Raw genomic sequence first — 21,666 nt, forward strand, 5'->3', positions numbered from 1 at the left:
CTAGTTTTAGGGTATTCTAAATGCTGAATGGTGGCTCCATGAACAGGCGAGTCAAGTTTCGATGGCATTTCAGGCGTGCATGCACACCACTCACACACACACACACGCACACACAAACCACACAGACCCTTTTGATGACATAACCTCACATTCTCTAACAGTCAGCACAGCCCTCCTGGTTTCCTATTGGTGTGCCCCATATCAGCAGACATCAGAAGATAAGTATTATTGGCTGGACCCTTGCAAGTAAAGTAACTGTCATTTACTGCCGATGGCACAGACTCAACAGTCTGTACGAATGAAAGGAAAAGAGAAAGCAGGATTTTTGCCTTTTGCTTCAGTGGTTTGAAAATTTAAAAAGCAAACAAACTTTGCAGTTTTAAAAACATCTGCAGTTGCCAGTCGGAACAGCAAAACAAGACCTTATTTTAAAGTCACATCCGATAATGATTTCCTGTATGCAAACCATGTGCAGCTAACTTTTGACAGATGGAAGCGTCAGGTCAGATGCATGTCTAAGTGATGCAATGTTAAACTATGCAGTCAGTGGAAGGATGCTTTGTAAAGCATTTGGTTTTAAAAGGTGAGGTGTTTTGTATTCTTGCAATGATGATCCCAAAATGGAGTAAAAGTAATCTGATTACAGGCCAACTACAAAGAGCTGAAAACACAGAGGAGGAACAATAGCACAGTATGCAATGTAAGATTGCCTCTATAAACACCTACTCACTTGTTTCTCAATATTCAACCTCTAGTCTACTTCTGTGTGCCAAGTGATGAAGCGCCTACAATCTTGCTCAAGTTTCCTTCTTGTGTGTGGATGGTGCTGTTTTGGCTACTTAAGAGCAGTACTCAAAAGAATGAGTTTCCTTAATCTCAAAAGCAGTTGCTGAGCTGTGAAAAACTGTACAGCCAAAATGCATCAGTCATTTTAAGATTTGCAGGAGTGCAAAAAGTAGTTACGGGGAAAGGAAGTACTACATCCTCCCCCCCCCCCCCCCCCAAGTAAACAGTCAATATGGAGCTAATGTGCTCAGTTGTCTCAGGGTACTTTCAGGCAGCACCAAATCATTGATTTTAGTCAGGGGCAAAAAAACCTGGGACCTGAGAAGAGGGCCACATACAGACCTTTTGGTCCCAGGATTTCTGCCTCCATCATTCAAACTTAAGATGTGAATAAGTGCATCATTGTATAAGTTCTGTTCCTGGGTTATAGAGGCTGCCTGACCATCTGTGCGGACAGGTTTTATGGTATACTTGTGGCATGGAACAACAGGGTGATGTTCCTGAGTTATACATGTCTGTTCCTCATTGGTTTTATCATAACAACATAGGAAAAGTTGATTGCATGGCAAAACCTTTGTTTGTGTGTCACAAACTTCATTAAACATGTGGAGGACAAAGTTTCTCTTGCCAGGATAAAGTTTTCACCCTCTAGTTACCATGTTTTTAGGGTACAACCTAACATGTATAACCCAGGAACCAACATAAACAATCCCATATTTTCTGAATGTAGGGACATAAAAATTCGAATATTCGCATTTTCCGGCCAGAACCGGGATATTCCCGCACCTGAAAATCTTGTGGGTTTTTTGGCCTTTGTAGTGATTATTCCTGCATTTTTAGGGGACATCATTTGACCACCATCCATTTAGAAGTGGGAGCTCCTGGGATAAAGGTACTGTCTGGACAGGCCCTGAGACTGGCAACCAATTGTTGAAGTGGGGCAGGAAAGGTGAATAAAAACATGGGTGGGGGGAGTATTCTAAAGGAAAGCCTAACTGGCTTGAACAAAAATACAGTCAGCTCCCCACATGCCCTATAGCAGTGGTTCTCAACCTGTGGGTCCCCAGATGTTTTGGCCTTCAACTCCCAGAAATCCTAACAGCTGGTAAACTGGTTGGGATTTCTGGGAGTTGTAGGCCAAAACACCTAGGGATCCACAGGTTGAGAACCAGTGCCCTATAGTCTTTCTCCAAAACTGACCTCTCTGACTAATGCATAAACTCCTTTGACAGACAAATAATTTATCACAAGCCTGTTTTGGTATTGTTCTTTCCAAATTGTTAAGCACTTTGGGAGAAAGGCAGGATACAAATATTAGTACTAATACTAACCATAGTTGCAACAATAAGTGTCACAACTATTCAGAAGGTATGCAACCACAAGAACTGGCACACAAGGTTATCAGAGGCCAGCTCTATTATGATCATTTTTGCCCAGAACATCTTGCTGCCAGATCTACCAGAACAGATAAGGCAACAGACTCTGGCATTTTTTAAAGCATGTGCAACTAGACACAATGTTCACTGGTGGCAGGGGAAGTGCATTTCTCCATTTGAAAATCCAAGTAAAGCTGTTAATAATATGGCACTATCAACATTAACTTATGCATTTTTTCATTTTGTGAAGGGAGAAATTCATTGTCTCTCTCACATACAGATATCACCCCTTCAAAATTCACCTGTTTCCTAATGGCCTCTTCCAGCTGGTAGAGAGCAAGAGCGAGCTGAGAATAATCTGCCTGTCCCTTGTTGCTCAGTGGTTCCCAACCTTTGGTCTTCCAAGTGTTTTGGATTTCAGATCCCCAATTCCTAACAGCTGGTAAGCTGCCTGGGATTTCTGGAAGTCAAAGTACAAAACAACTGGAGGACCAAAGGTTGTGAACCAATATTGTAGCTAGATGAATGACAAAGACATCCTCTAGGACAGTGATTCCCAAACTCTGGGCATCCAGGTGTCCTAAATTGGAACGCCTCGACTTCCTTGGCCTATGATCAGGCATTCTAGAAGCTAAAGTCCAAAACACCCGGAAGTCCAGTGTTTGGGGAAATATTGCTCTAGGTCCTCTGCAAGTCCATGAGAATGACATCATCATTATGCATCTAACTCTAGGGACAGCTGTGTCCAGTGGGCAGTAAGAGACATTTCAGAAGAGAGCTAGAGCAAAGTTCTACCTTGGTGGAACTTTTTCACCCACTTCCCCATGCAGGCTTGCAGACAGTGTATAATATTAGCGAATGTAAAATGTGGTTTTAATAAACAATGTTAATGAACAACTTTGATGAATAACATTATCAAAAGCGGAGGCTAAAGGTTTCCCCTTGACATTAAGTCTACTCGAGTCTGACTTGGAGGGGAGGGGGGAGGTACTCATCTCCATTTCTAAGCCGATGAGCTGGCATTGTCCATAGATGCCTCCTAGATCATGTGACCAGCATGACTTCATGGAGCACCGTTACTTTCCAGCTGAAGCAGTACTTATTGATCTACTCATATTTGCATGTTTTCTAACTACTAAGTTGGCAGAAACCTCAGCTAACAATGGAAGCTCACCCCATCCCGTGGATTCGAACCACCAACCTTCTGGTCAGCAAGTTCTGCAGCTTAGCTGTTCAACCTGCTGCATCACCTTGTGAAAGGGCTACACTTCCTAAATCCCAGTTTATAAGTCAATTTCTGTTCCTACACTGAAAAGAATTCATGCAGACTTCACTGCTGTTCATCAAAGTTTCCAAAATGAATATGGTTAGAATCCTGTAGCCTCCAAATACTATTGGACTACAAGCCCCAGTAGTCATAGTGAATGATAGAAGAATGATAATTGCAAGTCAAAAACATCTACTGGGTCACATAATCACCTCTGATTTAGGTGGATTTGTTTCCTGTCAAGTTATGGGAAGTTGTCAATATTCCATAATCAACAAAAATTCCAGAAAAGCAATGCCAGCAAATGCTCTGTTTGTCTGCTGTACTGTTAGTCCATTCGCTTGTCACCTGTATAGTTTTCTTAATAACCATGAATGCATCAGAGTGTTTTTTTAATCACTCAGTAAGTCATGAGTCTGAAACATACATTTCATCAATATACATTTTGTATGGCTAGATCAATGGAGAAATGTATATTTCATGTATTTCTTGACCCCAATGGGATTCCCAGTGTTATATTTCCTTCCCTCTCCAACCTATGGATCAGCAGAGGATGTAACTTCTTTTTCACTGCATCACAGTTCAGGAAGAACAAACAAGGGACTTCTAAAGGAATGCCAATATATTACAGTGGCCAAAAAGGACTAAAAGCAATAGATTTATTTGGAGAACATACATAAATGCATGTATGTGGTCTTGGGTGTTTTTCATTTGTTAAAACAAAACTGCCTGTAGGAGGTTGTTAAAACCTGGGGAAACTGTTTACAACTTTTCTGGGGAAAATGCCATTACATGTTTACCTTGTCTGTCTTGTTTTGTTTAGAATGCGTAACAAAAGTTGGCTCCAGAGATAAAATGCCGTGGCTGATGCTTTTGGGTTAACATCTCTCATCCCATATAAAGTTTTGTCAGACTTCACCATGCCTCCCTTGAGAAGTCTGACTTTCAACTCTCTTCTTCATGTCAAATTCCCAGGATTTTCTGCTGTGAAGACTCAAGAGTGGGGTAAAATTGGTTCTAAGCAACAAACTAGATATGAAGGAAAATGTACATGTATGTTGTGGTGTACACAATATGTGACACCCACACTTTCTTGTGTGCCCCCCCTCCTAGAAAATTCCTATGAACACACATGTCAGTACCAATTGGATCAGATCTTTATTAAACAACAGTGCTTGCACTGAAAAAAGGAAAAGGAAAGGAGATTCCACCTGAACATAAGGATTAACTTTCTGACTGTGAGAGCTGTTCAACAGTGGAACTCTCTACCCCAAAGTGTGGCAGAGGCTCCTTTTGGAGGCATTTGAACAGAGACTGGATGGCCATATGTCGAGGGTGCTTTGAATGTGATTTTCCTGCTTCTTGGTAGGGTATTGAACTGGATGGTCCATGAGGTCTCTTCCAACTCTATGATTCTATGAAATGCTTGCATTTTAAAAATAATTTGTAGATTAACTCCTTAGAAAACAGTGTCAGAAAGATAGAGTAGTTTTGTTATTAATGATATTACACTGGGTCCTCAGTATATGTTGGAGTTTGGTACCACGATTCCTGTAGATACCAAAATTCATAGATGCTTGAGACCCATTATATAAAATGGTGTAATAAAAACAACTTCTGTAAGCATAATTAGGTCCTACTGTGCAATTCTATAGTATGTTTTGGATGGAAGACCAAGACACCATTCAAGGTAAAAAAAAAAAAAGGTTCCAGTTTATGTGAAAACTGTATTACATAAATAATGCTGGAATGGCATGTCTTAATAGGCAGGCCTACTGTACTCTCATCCAGAAAAACCTGTATTCACTCCAATAAGGCATGTTATAACAAAACTTTTGAAAAATGTATCAAACACTTTTTAGTATGCCAAGCGCTGTTGAGCGCAAAAGCTGCCTGCTTGCGTGCTCATACTGGAGTGCTTCTCAGACATGTTGGGAAAGTTTCACAGACTTTATCAGATAGTAATTGTAGTGATTGCAAAACATATTTATGAATCCAGCAGCACCCATTACTTTTTCCAGAGAGCGCCCACATTTTTAAAACACACTAACATCAATAATACCATTTAATATCAGTAGCTGACTTTGACAATATAAATCACATTTCTAAATGGAAGTGTGACAGCTAAAAGCATTTATTTATGTAAAGAGAACATTCCATTAAAAAACCTGATGTATGTATTACGTATGTATGTGTGTATATGTTTGTTTGTGTATTCATTCATTCATTCATTCATTCAAACTGTTTGGTCAGAAAGAGCCATATCTTTAGTTAGCAAGTTACAAATGTGAAAACTTGTCTGTTTTATACCATGTTTCAGAGTATTATCAACATCCTTCTCTAATCCTAGTTCTGCAACCTCCACTCCCACCCACACACAAAAATTGAGTGGATTTTTCAGTGTGGTTTTCCCCACCCCCAAACACTCACACAACGTATGCATTTGGTAAACATTCCTGTAAGATAGGCATGTTGTGTACATGCTTTACAGACTAAAGTTTCTTTGTGAGCATTTTAAATGTGTGCATTTTAGGTAATGTACATTTTTCACAACTCCCCCCCCCCCCCCCAATTTCAGGTTTTGTTTGTGTATGACATGTTCCATCCCACTGCCAACCTAAGGAAATGCTGACTCCACACATTTCTTTCAGACCCACAGAATGCTGCCAAATGCAAATTTCTTCTATCTATGAAGCTCGCTGGATTATTTGGGCAGATCTTGAAAAAGTGGGCACAGGGGTTGGACAACAGTTCACAGAATCCACTACCAGTCTGGACATTGGATATGCAAGCTGAAGCATTTTGCCAATTGCAGCCCTTTGGAATTAATTTATATGCATTTTGAATTTGGAGTTAGATATTGTCTTTTAACTGGAGTCTTTTCACATTACACAGTTAAAGCACTATGATTCAACTTTAATTTCCATGTGGTTTTGTAGTTTGGTGAGGTACTAGAGCTCTCATGCTGAGAATTCCAAACATCCCTCTCTAAATTGCTAATTCTGGGATTTCATAGGATGAAATCATGAAACTATCATCTTCGTTGGAGGTTTATAAACAGCAGCTGGATCTGTCGGGAGTGGCCTGATTGTGTGTTCCTACATGGCTGGAGGTTAGACTGATGGCTCTTGTGGTCCCTTCCATCTCTACGATCCAAGATAAACAAATGAATTAAAGCATACATTGGTCTAGTTAATTCAGCATATTCTGGCAAATCCAAATGCTCCTAAAAGAATTCTAAGTTCCTTGGCATTTTGTGGAGGCTGGATAGCACACAAACTACTAATCTTTCAATGACTCTTCCTCCCCCTTCTAAGGTCACTCCTAAATATTTGAATGTACAAATAGTTATTTGCCATTTTTGTGACTACAGTCAGTTCAAGATGCAGTTCAAAGCTAGAATATTCAAAGAATGTGCTAGTCTGGCATCTCTTCATGGGGCTAGACCTCAAATTCATCACATATTGCCTAGAGCTGAGACATATCTATGTTTAAAAGTTACTTCTTTGGACCACTACTCACAGCATTTGCCATGGTTATGCTGGCTCAGGTACTCCTGGAGTCCAAAAAGGTAACTTCTCCACATTCTGCTGACTCCAATCTCCCAGGTGTTATGTGTTTAATCAAGGCCAACTTGGATAGAGACAATATCTGTGTCTCATTCATCCCACAAGGACGGCTTGGCCATGCTGTGAGCAAAGCTGCTTCAATTCCTCTGAAGCCACAGCAGGGACAGCTTTGGCGTTTCATCTTAATTCAGGAGTAAGCTTGAAAACAACAGACACTTCTTTCATACAAGTTCACCTTAACTGCCTTAATGGTGATGACAATCTCTGTGATAAAACTCCAATATACTGATGATAATGGCTCATTCAGAGGAAGACCTACAAGTTCACCTTAAACACTTTTGCAGATGCATATGAAAAGCTTGGTCTCTCATGTTACATTGAGAAAACAAAAGGGCTCTACCAAATTGCACCAACCAAGCCCTCTACAATGCCAGTAGTACAGCATAATGGTGTAATACTAAAAAATGTTGACCATTTCCACTACCTAGGCAGTCACCTCTCCACAAAAAAATGACATTGATGTCAAAATATAACACCATCCGAGCTCTGTTGTATGCCTGTGAAACATGGACCATCTACAAACTTAACTTTTAACTTCTGGAAAAATTCCATCAGCATTGCCTTCAAAAATCCAGCAAATTCCTTGGGAACACAGAGGAAGCACAAACAGAGGTGAAAGGGAGACATGTGTAAAGAGGAAGGAGCATCAAACAAACCCTTGTTGCGACTGCCTTTCACCTGGAAACCTATGTCTTCATTATGACAGATCATGTGGATCCAGAATGTGTCTCTACAGTCACTTACAGACCTAATGTCAAGACTCTATGATTGGAAGACAATCATTATTGACCACAAGTGGTCACCTACAGTAGATGATACAAGGGAAAGGGAGAATACCTTCCTCCTTGCCCTTGTATCATTTACCATAGGCAGTCACAGTTTCTCAAGTCACCCAAGACCTATTGCAGGTGGGTGGCATAAAGGGTTCTATAGATGTTGCTAATGAGTTGATATTAATTACATAAAGCAAGAGAGCGGACTCTCTTGCTTCATGTAATTTTGGAGAGCTGTATAAATTGATGTCAAAATATAACATCAAAATATAACATCATCCGAGCTCTGTTGTATGCCTGTGAAACATGGACAATCTACAAATTTAACTTTTAACTTCTGGAAAAATTCCATCAGCATTGCCTTCAAAAATCCAGCATCTCTCTTGGGAACACAGAGGAAGCACAAATAGAGGTGAAAGGGAGACATGTGTAAAGAGGAAGGAGCATCAAACGAACTCTTGTTGTGACTGCCTTTCACCTGGAAACCTATGTCTTCATTATGACAGATCATGTGGATCCAGAATGTGTCTCTACAGTCACTTGCAGACCCACTGTCAAGACTCTATGTTTGGAAGACAATCATTCTTGGCCACGAGTGGTCGCCTACAGTAGATGATACAAGGGAAAGGGAGAATACCTTCCTCCTTGCCCTTGTATCATCTACCATAGGCAGTCACAGTTTCTCAAATCACCCAAGACCTATTGCAGGCGGATGGCATAAAGGGCTCTATAGATGTTGTTAATGAGTTCATATTAATTACATGAAGCAAGAGAATGGACTCTATTGCTTCATGTAATTTTGGAGAGCTGTTTAAATTCTGGAGGAGGAGGAGGAGGAGGAGGAGGAGGAGTTGGAGTTGGCAATACTACCATTATACCTCTAGCTAATAGCTACTATCTGTATCCGTGCCCTTTTTGCCCCACCAGCTCAACAGATATCTTGAACAATGACCAATCTATTTGCCCCCAAAGAACTGGGAAACTGATGCTTCTGTTTGATGTTTTGTCGTATTTCTGATATAACAGGCTGTGTTTTTTTTTTTTTTAAAAAAATAATTTTAGTTGTTAAGTCATAATTTGTGTTTATATGTTGGGTTGCTAAATTTAGTTATTATGGATGTATTGTTGTATTTGTGCACTGAATGTTTGCCGTTTATGGTTGGAATTTGCCCTGAGTCCCTCTGGGGAGACAAGGTGGAATATAAATAAATTATTATTATTATTATTATCATTATCATCATCATCATAATCACCATCATCATCATCAAGCTCTTTTTGATCCTCATCTCCCAGAAACCCTAGCCAACCTGGCCAATGCCAAAGGATAGTGGGAACTATAGTCTAAAATAAATGTATGGCCAGTGGCTTTTTATCTTTAGCACAGACACTACTGGAGTCAATGAACAAGTAGACTGAAACTGAAGTTACCCAAATTCTTTCCTAGATCTTTCCAGTACTTTCAGGGAAATTCAGTGAACATTTTTAGGGCTTTGGTTCCATTATGTTCTGTTCTATAACATTAAAATTGAGGAGCTGCTTAATCAAAACACATAATTCTAAATTGATAAAATCGTGATGCTGGTCTAATATATGAAGCCAGAAGTAAACAATGCAAAAGCATTAATTTCTCCCATGAACCTAAACAGCAAGAGCTTAACATTTCTGGGCTCCCAGCAGGTAAATATCTGCAACAAATGAAAGCACACAAGAGGTTTTGTAATGAACATTAGGGTTTCCCACTACTAATTCTTATATCTTACATCTTCACACAGGTTTTAAAAATTAATCCTTAGGCTATGTCTGCTGTTGCTGGCAATTCTGGAGCCAGTCTGAAGCAGAAATGCTCCAGACTCCACACATGCCCTCCTGAACCCACTGGAATGGCAACTTGGAGTCTACATGGTCCAACTGAACGGAGACTACTTTAGCTTTGCAATGGAGTGTAACCTCATCTTAGGTCACTACTGTTGCACTCAGCTGACCAAGAAGCCCTCTGTTAGCTATTAAGCACTGTGTACATGCTGTGCTGACATCAACATAGGTGCCTTCATGACTAGAAGAAGGAGCTGATCTGCTTGCCTTCTTCATGGTTATGTAGATATCTCTGCTGATGCCAGCAATGGTCACAATGGAGCAGCAACTGTAGTGGCACTGGTACCATCTTTACCTTTTCACTTGTTTGATGAGTACAGGGAAAAGGTAGTCAGCAGACTAGTTTGAATCACACACAATACAGATGGCCACACCACCCCAAAGCCGCATGTACTATAGGGTTTCAAACACTGAAGTATTTCCCAACTTTTACTAAAACAGGACAAAGGTGATTTAACGGTGTTTAATGTGTGAAACTCACCAGAAGTGGAAAAAGGTCATGACAATAGCCAGGAGTCTAATTAGGATAAGTATGGGTTTTATTGCTCATGTAGATGAGCCCTTATTTTTATATTATAGACAGAGAAACAGAGGCATCCATAGTGAGGTGATGCAATAAATATGCATAACATAAATAAATGACATCCTTATACAAATGATAAAGTATTATTTTAAGCTGATTGAGTTTACTTGCCGCTCGACCTTTATATTGAAAAATACTGCTCTACTGACATATTATAGTCAATGGAGCATTGCAAGTCAAGTCCAATACTTATATTCACTCACTGAAACACAACTTTTGCTCTCATTATATTTAATAACTTGCTTTTCAATAAAGTAATTCCATAATTTAAAATTACATACTACTGTAGAGTAATAGAACTATCAAGACAGGTGTGTTAAAATGTTGAAAACAGTCTGGCGAACAAGCTGTATGAGGAGTGGCTTAAAGAGCTGGGCATGTTTAGCCTGCAGAAGAGAAAGCTAAGAGGAGACATGGTGGCCATATATAAACACATGAGGGGAAGTCACAGGAAAGAGGGAGCAGGCTTGTTTTCTGCTACACTGGAGACTAGGATGATGAACAATGACTTCAAACTACAAGAAAGGAGATTCCACCTGAACATTAGGAAGAACTTCCTAACTGTGAGAGCTGTTCAGCAGTGGAACTCTCTGCCCTGAACTGTGGTGGAGGCTACTTCTTTGGAGGCTTTTAAGCAGAGGCTGGATGGCCATCAGTTGGGGTTGCTTTGAATGCTATTTTCCTGCTTCTTGGCAGAGAGTTGGACTGGATGGCCCACGAGGTCTCTTCCAACTCTATGATTCTATGATTCGCATCAAGAATGCAGATGAAGGCTTTTCCTCTGAGCCCATAGACTTTTACTATTACATATAAGGAAAAACCTAGGAACCTAAGGAAAACCTTACTGAAGGGTGGGTGAATATAACAATCATGTTATATGAATGTGTTAGAAACTAAAAATAGGCAACCTCATACCATTCAGACATTCCAGAATGTAACTCCCATGCCTACTATTTATCTTGCTCTTCTGGGTACAAAGTTGCTTTGACAATGTTACAAATACAATGTCTCAAGTGTTATGATTGGGAAATAAGGATACCCACTTTGAAGTCTTGCACGTGAAACATGCAACAACAGTGAAGCTACATAGGGATGGTATATAAATATTTTAAGTAAATATAATTTCAATTTATTAATGAATTGGGCCAGAAACCATGAATCAAAAGTATTTAGTGAAATATACTACGGACTCTTCCAGACAGGCCCTTTATCCCAGGTTTTCTGCTTTAAACTGGATTATATGAGTCAGCATTGCCAGATAATCTGGGATAAACAGAAAACCTGGGGGGGGGGGGGGTCAGATCCTGGGATATAGTGACTGTCTGGAAGGGCCCTGCAAGCAATTGCAGGCTACACTTTACTGCTGTGTTACTTGCAACAAAGGTTAATTAGTATATTCTTCTGGATTTTTGACCTATTTTTGTAAAAGATAAGGCAGATCTGGTATTGCTAGTTTGGTAGATTTCTTGTGACTGGAGTTTGCTTTTTTTTTTTTTTTTGGAAGGGGTATATTTTTTATCAACAGGAGCACCATCTCAACCAGGGAACTTTTCAAAGTTAACTGTGTAAAAAGGGTGTTCCTTTTTAAACAAATACATGCCAACACACGGCCCACCTGCAGAACTACATAGGCAAAGGAGAGGTTTGGTTCCTTCTTCTGACTCAGTTTATCTTGGTTAGTGAGGAGGAGAAATGTCATTCTTCAGATGTTGGTGAACTACGGTTCCCAGTTTTCGCTGGGACTAGGTTAGGCTGATGGGAGATGGAAGGCCATCTGTTGCCCAATCCAATAGTAGGGTCAAATCTGCATAGGGAAGAACAGTGGGAGCAAAAGTAGCTGAGACTAGGGCCCCTTCCACACAGCTGCATAAAATCCCACATTTTCTGCTTTGAACTGGAATATATGGCACTGTGGACTAAGATAACCCCGCTCAAAGCAGATATCGTGGGATTTTCTGCTTTTATATTCTGGGTTATATGGCTGTGTGGGTTTTTGTGGGAGGAAAAGTCATACTACATCACATCTTTATGTGCAATGATATTCAATGCACACAAAAAACATTTTCTGGCACCTTAAAGATCAACAAGATATGTGGTGTTGAAAGCATTCATGGCTGGAATTACTGGGTTGCTGTGAGTTTCCAGGCTGTATGGCCATGTTCAAGAAGCATTCTCTCCTGATTTTTCTCCCACATCTATGGCAGGCATCCTCAAAGGTTGTGAGTTATATAGAAAACTGGACAACGGAGGTTTATGGGCCCTTCCACACAGCCATATAACCCAGAATATCAAGGCAGAATAACCCACAATATCTGCTTTGAACTGAGTTATCTGAGCCACACTGTCATATATCCCAGTTCAAAGCAGATAATGTGGGTTTTTATTCAGTTGTGTGGAGGGGGCCTATATATCTGTTGAAGGTCCAGGGTGGGAGAAAAAACTCTTGTCTGTTGGATGCAAATTAATCACTTTGATAAGCATTGCAAAGCCTTGCAGCTTCAAGGCCTGGCTCTAAAATCAGGACAGTAAATAAAGAACAACACTCTGAAAACAGGGGAATTCCAGACATGAAACAATCAGGGCAAGCTAACACCTCCCAACAAAGGATTCCCCCAGGCAGCAGGCAGCCAGGGATGGAAGCTGCAAGGTTTTGCAATGCTAATCAAGGTGATTAATTGCAATATTCACACTTGCCTCCAACAGACAAGAGATCTTTCTCCCACCCTGGAACTTCAACATATATATAAACCTCTCTTGTTTAGTTTCCAATATATCTCATGGCCTTTCAGGATGCCTGCCATAGATGTGGGTGAAATGTCAGGAGAGAATGCTTCTGGATCATGGCCAGATAGCTCAGAAAACTCACAGCAACCCATTAACAAGATAATCATGGCACAAGGTTTTACAGAGCCCAGAGTTTCACCAGAGGCATGAAACATTATCCTATGTTTTCAGGTTAGGCTGAATGGGAATTGTGAGCAGTAAGGTTGGTAGGGATCCCACCCACCCCCCTCCCCAGTACAGGACAATAAACACTGTAGGGCTGTAACAATTCTGTCAAAACTTAGAATGTAATAGCAGTGATTTCAAAAAAATACATTTGCTGTGCATTACTTGCCTGAAAGAAAAGCCACCGCAATGAGCAAATAAAAGTTTCTCCAGTGGAAGACACAAGGACATGCAGAAGATAATTTTTAATCTCCCAGACTGAAATAGCTATTTTTAAAAAGTGTGTGTTTTTGTCCTTTGGTAACCATTTGACCTGAACTGGAGATCATGTCAGGTGTCTGAGTGGGGAGAGAAAAAAAGGGGAGGGGAGAGAGAGAGAGAGAGAGAGAAAGAGAGAGAGAGAGAGAAGCCAAGCAGGCTGTGCCTTACACACCTCCTTCTTTACCCAGTTGGCAACCTGCTCTAAGAGAGTGGCTGCCTGCCAGCCAGTCTCAGTCCATGAGGCCAAGTGTCTAAAGGGGTCAAGCACTGACCACCAGGCCACCTGCCTAGCACCCATAGAAGCAGCTGCCCCATTCAGAGCAGGGGGACCATATCCCATGGCCCCATCCTCAGATGGAGGGCCCAGATCCATCCATACAGACACATATCCACCACCCTGGCCTGAAAGTTTGGACCAGAAAATGAAGTGGGCCCAGGAGGGGAAGTCAGACAACCTCAAGGTTGCCACACTGGGCAGACCTAATCTACTAGAGAAAGGCAAGGTGGCAGATTGAACCCTGACTGGCTGGACGTAGGCTGGGAATGAAAGGCGGCAGAGAACATTGACACAGCTTCCCTACCTTATATCTATAATCTAGATCAGGCATGGGCACACTTCGTCCCTGTGAGTGTTAGACTTCAACTCCGACAATTCCTAACAGCTTTCTGGCTGGGTTGCTACAAGTTTTCTGGGCTCTATGTCCATGTTCCAGAAGCATTCTCTTCTGACATTTTGCCCACATCTATGGCAGGCATCCTCAAACGTTGAGGGGTCTGTTGGAAACTAGGCAAAGAAGGTTTATATATCTGCAGATTGTCCAAGGTGGGAGAAAGAACTCTTGTCTATTTGAGGCAAGTGTGAATTTTGCAATTGGCCACCTTGACGAGCATTTAATGGCTTTGCAGCTTCAAAGCCTGGTTGGTTGCTGCCTGGGAGAATCCTTTGTTGGAAGGTGTTAGGGGCCTGATTGATTCTTGCCTGGAGTTCCCCTGCTTTTTGAGTCTTGCTCTTTCTTTATTGTCTTGATTTTGGAGGGTTTTTTTAAAAAATACTGGTAGGCATATTTTGTTCATTTTCATGGTTTCCTCCTTTCTGATGAAATTTTCCACATGTTTGTGGATTCCAGTGCCTTCTCTATGTAATCTGACATAGTGGTCCAGAATTTCTGTGTTCTCAGATAATATGCTGTGTCCAGGTTGGTTCATTTACAGTATTTGTATACCGCTTTTCTCACCCCGAGGGGGACTCAAAGCGGTGTTCAGCTATGGCTAACTTCTCTGAATGTTGGTGGGCAGGAAAAGAGATTTAAAGATGGTCTTAAAGCCAACCTTAAAAACTCTGGCACAGACACTGAGAACTAGGAAGCCCTGGCCCTTGAGCACTCCAGCTGGAGGTCCGCTGTGATCAGCAGTGCTGTAGAATTTGAAGAGGCACAAATGGAGGGTGAAAGAGAGAAACGTGCCAAGAGGAAGGCGCGTCAAGCCAACCCCGACCAGGACTGCCTTCCATCTGGAAAGCAATGCCCTCACTGCAGGAGAAGATGCAGATCAAGAATAGGGCTCCACAGTCACATACAGACCCACCACCAGTGCACTGATCCTGGAAGACTATCCTTCTCGGACGAGGGAGAGAAGAGAACTTCTCTGACTGAAGTAGGCTGCAATGCCTTTTATGTTCTTTGATTTGTGTTTGGGCATCGCTGCATTTGGTGGTCCCTATGTATTTAAAAACTCTAAAATCAGGAGAGTAAATGAAGAGTAACATTCACAAGGCATGGGAATTCCAGACAAGAATCAATCAGGGCCAGCTAACACCTCTCAACAAAGGATTCCCCAAGGCAGCAACCAGCCAGGCTTTGATGCCGATGGGCCATTCAGTGCTAACCAAGGTGGCCAACTGCAACATTCACACTTGCCTCAAACTACCTTGGACATTCCACAGATATATAAACCTCACTTGCCTAGTTTCCAACAGACCCCTCAACCTCTAAGGATGCCTGCCATAGATGTGGGTGAAACGTCAGGAGAGAATGCTTCTGGAACATAGAAAAACAGTTCGGGAAAACTCACAGAAACCCAGAAAGCCTTGGACAGCCCACTGGCTGTTAGAAATGGTGGGAGTTGAAGTCCAAAACACTTGGAGGGCTGGAGTTTGCCCATGCCTGATGTAGATGCACCCGCCAAGAAGATGGTTTGAGAGGGGGTGCCTTGGAGAGCTCCCCTCCCACTAATCCCCCTTTTAAAATCCGGGTTCAGTGCCTGGGATACTGGATCCTAGGCGATGACGAGAGGGGAGGCAGCGATGCTCTCTGCTCATGCGCAGAGGCATGGGCCGCTCTTGAGTTCTTCATGGCCATGCTGTTCTTCATGGCCATTCAAACCTGGGTTCCGGGGCCGAGCCCCCGCCCCTCCTCGCCTTAAGCCCTGCAACACGCAGCTGCCGGCGCGTCACCTCATGTTGCCTCTCCCCGCCTGCCATTGATTCGCCCAGGAGGGCGTGGGGTGGCCCTGGCTGGGAAGACAAAAGTCTCGCCGCCCGGCTCCATTCATGGCGGGGAGAGAGAGAGAGAGAGAGAGAGAGAGAGGCCCCCGCCTCGCTCCCCCGCCCCTCCCCTCCCCTCCCCTCCCCTCTTTCTGGATCACGCCATCAAGTGGGAAAAGCCACCGGCGGTGGTCCTGCTCACCTGATGCTAAACTCCACTGACCCCAATAGATACCAAAGAGGGTGGCATTGCAAAGCAAAGGCCATGCCATGATTCAAACTGGGGAGGAAATGGCTGGGGAAGGAAGGAGGGAAGGGGGGGGGGAGGGAGGAAGCCGCCATACGTTGAAGGGCACCTGACGATTCTAGACTATATAAGGCGGAGCCAAACAACCTTGTGCCATCCGTTGCTAGCAAGCGAAAAGAAATACAGGGTGGAGAAGGAGAGCCCTGTGTCTATATGTTTATGCAGGTGTGTGTATACATGTATAGGCATGTATATGTGTGTATTTATATAGACACACACACACACACACCCTGTATATCTATATATGGAGATACACACACACACATACTGGAGTCCCGTCTCCATAGATATAAAGATAGATAGATAGATAGATAGATAGATAGATAGATAGATAGAATACACACATACACACATATACACACACATATACCCTGTATATCTATATACATGGAGACACACACATACAAACAGAAGTCCCCCTCTCCATAGATATAAATATAGATAGATAGACATAGATAGATAGATAGAATAAACACACAGAGAGATATATATACACACACATACACCCTGTATATCTATATACATGGACACACACACACATACAGAAGTCCCCCTCTCCATAGATATAAATATAGATAGATAGACATAGATAGATAGATAGATAGATAGATAGATAGATAGAATAAACACACAGAGATATATATATACACACACATACACCCTGTATATCTATATACATGGACACACACACACACATACAGAAGTCCCCCTCTCCATAGATATAAATATAGATAGATAGATAGATAGATACTAGATGTAGATATAGATAGATAGAATAAACACACAGAGATATATATATATACACACACACATACACCTTGTATATCTATATACATGGAGACACAGACACAGACATACAGGAGTTCCTCCATAGATATATAGATAGACAGATAGATAGAATATAACACAAACACACACACACACACACATATATATACATACACACACACATATATACAGGAGTCCCCCTCCCCATAGATATAAAGATAGATAGGTAGATAGATAGAATATAAATATATAAAAATATATATAAACACAAACACACACATATACAGGAGTCCTCCTCTCCATAGATATAACTATAGATAGATTAGATATATATATTCATACACACAGCTCTCTCTCTCTCTCTATATATATATATATAGATATACATACACACACACACAAATACATCATATGCACACACATACAGGAGTCCCCTTCTCCATAGATATAAATATAGATAGATAGATAGATAGATAGATAGATAGATAGATAGAGGGATCTCCCCTCTCCATAGATATATATAGATATACTGGGCATCCCCACCTGTCTCACTCTCTATATATAGACAGGGATCTACTTCAGATATAAACATAATCCACAATTATAAGATATTGGGATCTTTCATCCTGTTAGACGTCCGTCTGTCTGTCTGTCTGTCTATCTATCTATCTATATCCATATATACACACACACACCCTGAATATGATGAAGTATTCCAATATCTTATATTTCTGGAATATTATTTTTGCATCTCTTACAAATGTAATGAAATATTACAATGACTTTCTGGATTATTATTATTATTATTATTATTATTATTATGAAATGTATGCAGAACTAACAAGATGAAAATTTTGGAATTATTTTTTTTAAATGAAAAAAAGAAATGCTTACTCTCCTAACAGTGAACCTTACGTGGAGTGCCCCAGGAGGGCTCAAATATACTCCCAAGAAGACCTCAAAGGGCACATCTACAATGTAGAAGGGATGCAGTTTGACACCACTTTAGTGCCCCAGGAGGACTCAAAGATACCCCCAAGAAGACTATAGAAGGAATGCAGTTTAACAATGCTTAGTGCCCCAGGAGGGCTCAAATATGCTCCCAAGAAGACCTCAAAAGGTGCATCTACACTGTAAAAGGGATTCAGTTTGACAACACTTTAGTGCCCCAGGAGGACTCAAAGATACCCTCAAGAAGACCTCAAAGGGTACATCTGCACAGTAAAAGGGATTCAGTTTGACAACACTTTAGTGCCCCAGGAGGACTTAAAGATACTCCCAAGAAGACCTCAAAAGGTGCATCTATACTGTAGAAGGGATGTAGTTTGACACCACTTTAGTGAACCAGGAGGGCTCAAAGATACCCCCAAGAAGACCTCAAAGGGTACATCTACACTATAGGTGGAATGCAGTTTGACAACACTGTAAACTGCCCTGTCTCAATGCTATGGAGCCCTGGGAGTTGTAGTTTCACACAGTCTTTCTCCTTCCCTGTCTTACCAAACCACAACAGCCAGGATCCCACAACACTGAGCCTTGGCAGTTCAAGAGGTGTCAAAACCCATTCATTCTTCACCCAAAGAGAAGGCCAAAGACCTTTCAAAACTACAACTCCCATGCTCGCATAGTATGGTGGCTTTGGCGGTGTCATTGTAGTAGATCCCCCAACACTGAGCCTTGGCAGTTCAAGAGGTGTCAAAACCCATTCATTCATTCTACACCCAAAGACCTTTCAAAGCTACAACTCCCATGCTCGTATAGTATGGCGGTTTAAGCTGTGCCAAACCGCATCCATTCTACAGTACAGATGCCCCCAAAGATGCCGAGAAGGCTGGAGAGCAGGAGGCATCCCAGGGCTCCTGAATTGGGGTATGCTTTCCTCGGGTTCTTATATAATTTTGGACCGAAATAAACAACGGGCGCCTGGATGTGCCTCCTCCTGCTCTTCTCCTCCCCCGAACAGTGGCGGGCTTGTTCGGCCTTCTAACACTAGGCTCATTCACATCAAGGAGGAGGGGGAACACCACCTACCTACCCGTGATCTGCAAACCTGCGCACATACGCAACCATTGGGGCGCGAAAGGAGAAGATCCCGTCTCTCCTCCTCCTTCGACACCTTATAGATCATTGTATTCTTTCCCCCTCGCATCCTCTGGGCTGCTCCTCTCCATCCTCCCCTTTCTCCCTCCCTCCCCATCTTCGGAAGCCATGCCCTGGAAAGACAGGGAGAAGGCACCCATGCGCACACGCCCAAGGAGTCCGGACCGAGCCTTCTCCATCATCATCATCACCATCTCCACCACCACCTGCCCCATCCCCATCTTACCAGTTCTCTTGCATCCACTGAATGGCTTCATTCTCGTTGAACTGCTTCTCGAATTCGTATTCTTGCAAAGTCAACACTGACATGTTCATTGGACCGATCTTGGAGGGGAATGCTTCGCCTGCGCCTGGGTGGAACAGATCAGGCTCTGGGGGAGAGCGGCTTCTTGCACTGTGGATTTCCCCCCTCCTCTGCTTCGCTCTCCCGCGCTCTCTCTCTCTTTCTCTCTCTCTCTCAGCTCTCTCCTCGTTGTGGCATTGCTTTTTCCTCTCCTCTTCCTATAACCTCCTCTCGTGTCTGGAGATCTCTCCTCCTCTCGGCTTCTGCAATCCACCCTGGGCGGGAAAGGGAGGCGCTGCGGTCCTAGTGCCCCTCCTATCACCTTGGCCTCTCCTAGAGTGCACCTACACCACTAGGCTTCCAAAGGATATTGAGCTTCACAAGCCCCAGGGCCCAGCCACATAGTCCTATATCCCAGAACTGGGTTATCAGAGGGCCCTACCACACAGTCCTATATCCCAGAATATCAAGGCAGGAAATCCCACAATATCTGCTTTGAACTGGGTTATCTGAGGGCCCTCCCACACAACCCTATATCCCGGAATATCAAGGCAGGAAATCCCACTATATATGCTTTGAACTGGGTTATCTGACGGACCTTCCACACAGGTCCATATCCCAGAATATCAAGACAGAAAATCCCACAATATCTGCTTTGACTTGGGTTATCCGAGGGCCCTTCTACACAAGACTATATCCCAGAATATCAAGGCAGGAAATCCCACAATATCTGCTTTGAATTGGGTTATCCGAGGGCCCTTCCACACAAGCCTATATCCCAGAATATCAAGGCAGAAAATCCCCCAATATCTGCTTTGAACTGAGTTATCTGAAGGCCCTTCCGCACAGCCCTATATCCCTAAATATTAGGGCAGAAAATCCCACAATATTTGCTTTGAACTGGGTTATCTGAGGGTTCTCCCACACAGCCCTATATCCCAGAATATCAAGGCAGGAAATCCCACAATATATGCTTTGAACTGGGTTATCCGAGGGCCCTCCTAAACAACACTATATCCCGGAATATCAAGGCAGGAAATCCCACAATATCTGTTTTGAACTGGGTTATCTGAGGGTCCTTCCACACAGCCCCATATCCCAGAATATCTAGACAGGAACTCCCATAATATCTGCTTTGAACTGGGTTATCCAAGGCCAGATCCAGACAGGCCTTTATCTTAGAAGCACCCACTGTACAAAAGCTGATGTTTCTGGGGGCCTGTCCACACCCACTCCAAAAAGCGTGCACTTTCTGGGGTGAGTGTCCAGACATTCTCTCGGGACTAGCCCAAGAGAACATGTGGAGGCCCAGACCCCCTAGAAAAGTAATTATAACTTAAGTGGCCTCCATTAGAAGCCTCAGCCAGCTCTCAAGGCAGAAATTCCCCCAATATCTGCTTTGAACTGGGTTATCCGAGAGCCCTCCCACACAACCCTATATCCCGGAATATCAAGGCAGGAAATCCCACTATATATGCTTTGAACTGGGTTATCTGACGGACCTTCCACACAGGTCCATATCCCAGAATATCAAGACAGAAAATCCCACAATATCTGCTTTGACTTGGGTTATCCGAGGGCCCTTCTACACAAGACTATATCCCAGAATATCAAAGCAGGAAATCCCATAATATTTGCTTTGAACTAGGTTATTTGAGGGCCCTTCCACACAACCCTATATCCCAGAATAACAAGGCAGAAAATCCCACATTACCTGCTTTGAACTGGGTTATCTGAGGGCCCTTCCACACAACCCTATATTCCAGAATATCAAGGCGGAAAATCCCAAAATATTTCCTTTGAACTGGGTTATCTGAGGGCCCTTCCATACAACCTTATATCCCAGAATATTAAGGCAGAAAATCCCACAATATCTGCTTTGAACTGAGTTATCTGAGGGCCCTTCCACACAACCCTATATCCCAGAATAACAAGGCAGAAAATCCCACATTACCTGCTTTGAACTGGGTTATCTGAGGGTTCTCCCACACAGCCCTATATCCCAGAATATCAAGGCAGGAAATCCCACAATATATGCTTTGAACTGGGTTATCCGAGGGCCCTCCTAAACAACACTATATCCCGGAATATCAAGGCAGGAAATCCCACAATATCTGTTTTGAACTGGGTTATCTGAGGGTCCTTCCACACAGCCCCATATCCCAGAATATCTAGACAGGAACTCCCATAATATCTGCTTTGAACTGGGTTATCCAAGGCCAGATCCAGA

The 21,666-nt window shown here is 42.6% G+C and overlaps 1 protein-coding gene across 2 annotated transcripts in view; it reads right to left on the minus strand.

Moving 5' to 3' along the window:
- ELOVL6 (ELOVL fatty acid elongase 6) overlaps positions 1 to 19,721 on the minus strand; it is a 100,094-nt gene extending 80,373 nt beyond the window's left edge. Inside the window, exon 1 of one of the 2 annotated variants that reach the window (XM_060779088.2) lies at positions 19,380 to 19,721. In XM_060779088.2, the coding sequence (XP_060635071.1) occupies positions 19,380 to 19,468 (89 nt within the window). In that variant the 5' untranslated portion in view covers positions 19,469 to 19,721. Of the gene's footprint in view, positions 1 to 19,088; positions 19,172 to 19,379 lie in introns of those variants that run through there. The other variant, XM_060779089.2, reaches the window with a different exon arrangement.
- Between the last annotated feature and the right edge of the window lie 1,945 nt (positions 19,722 to 21,666).

This window comes from Anolis sagrei, chromosome 5 (assembly GCF_037176765.1).
Source record: "Anolis sagrei isolate rAnoSag1 chromosome 5, rAnoSag1.mat, whole genome shotgun sequence".
Classification (NCBI taxonomy): Eukaryota; Metazoa; Chordata; class Lepidosauria; order Squamata; family Dactyloidae; genus Anolis; species Anolis sagrei.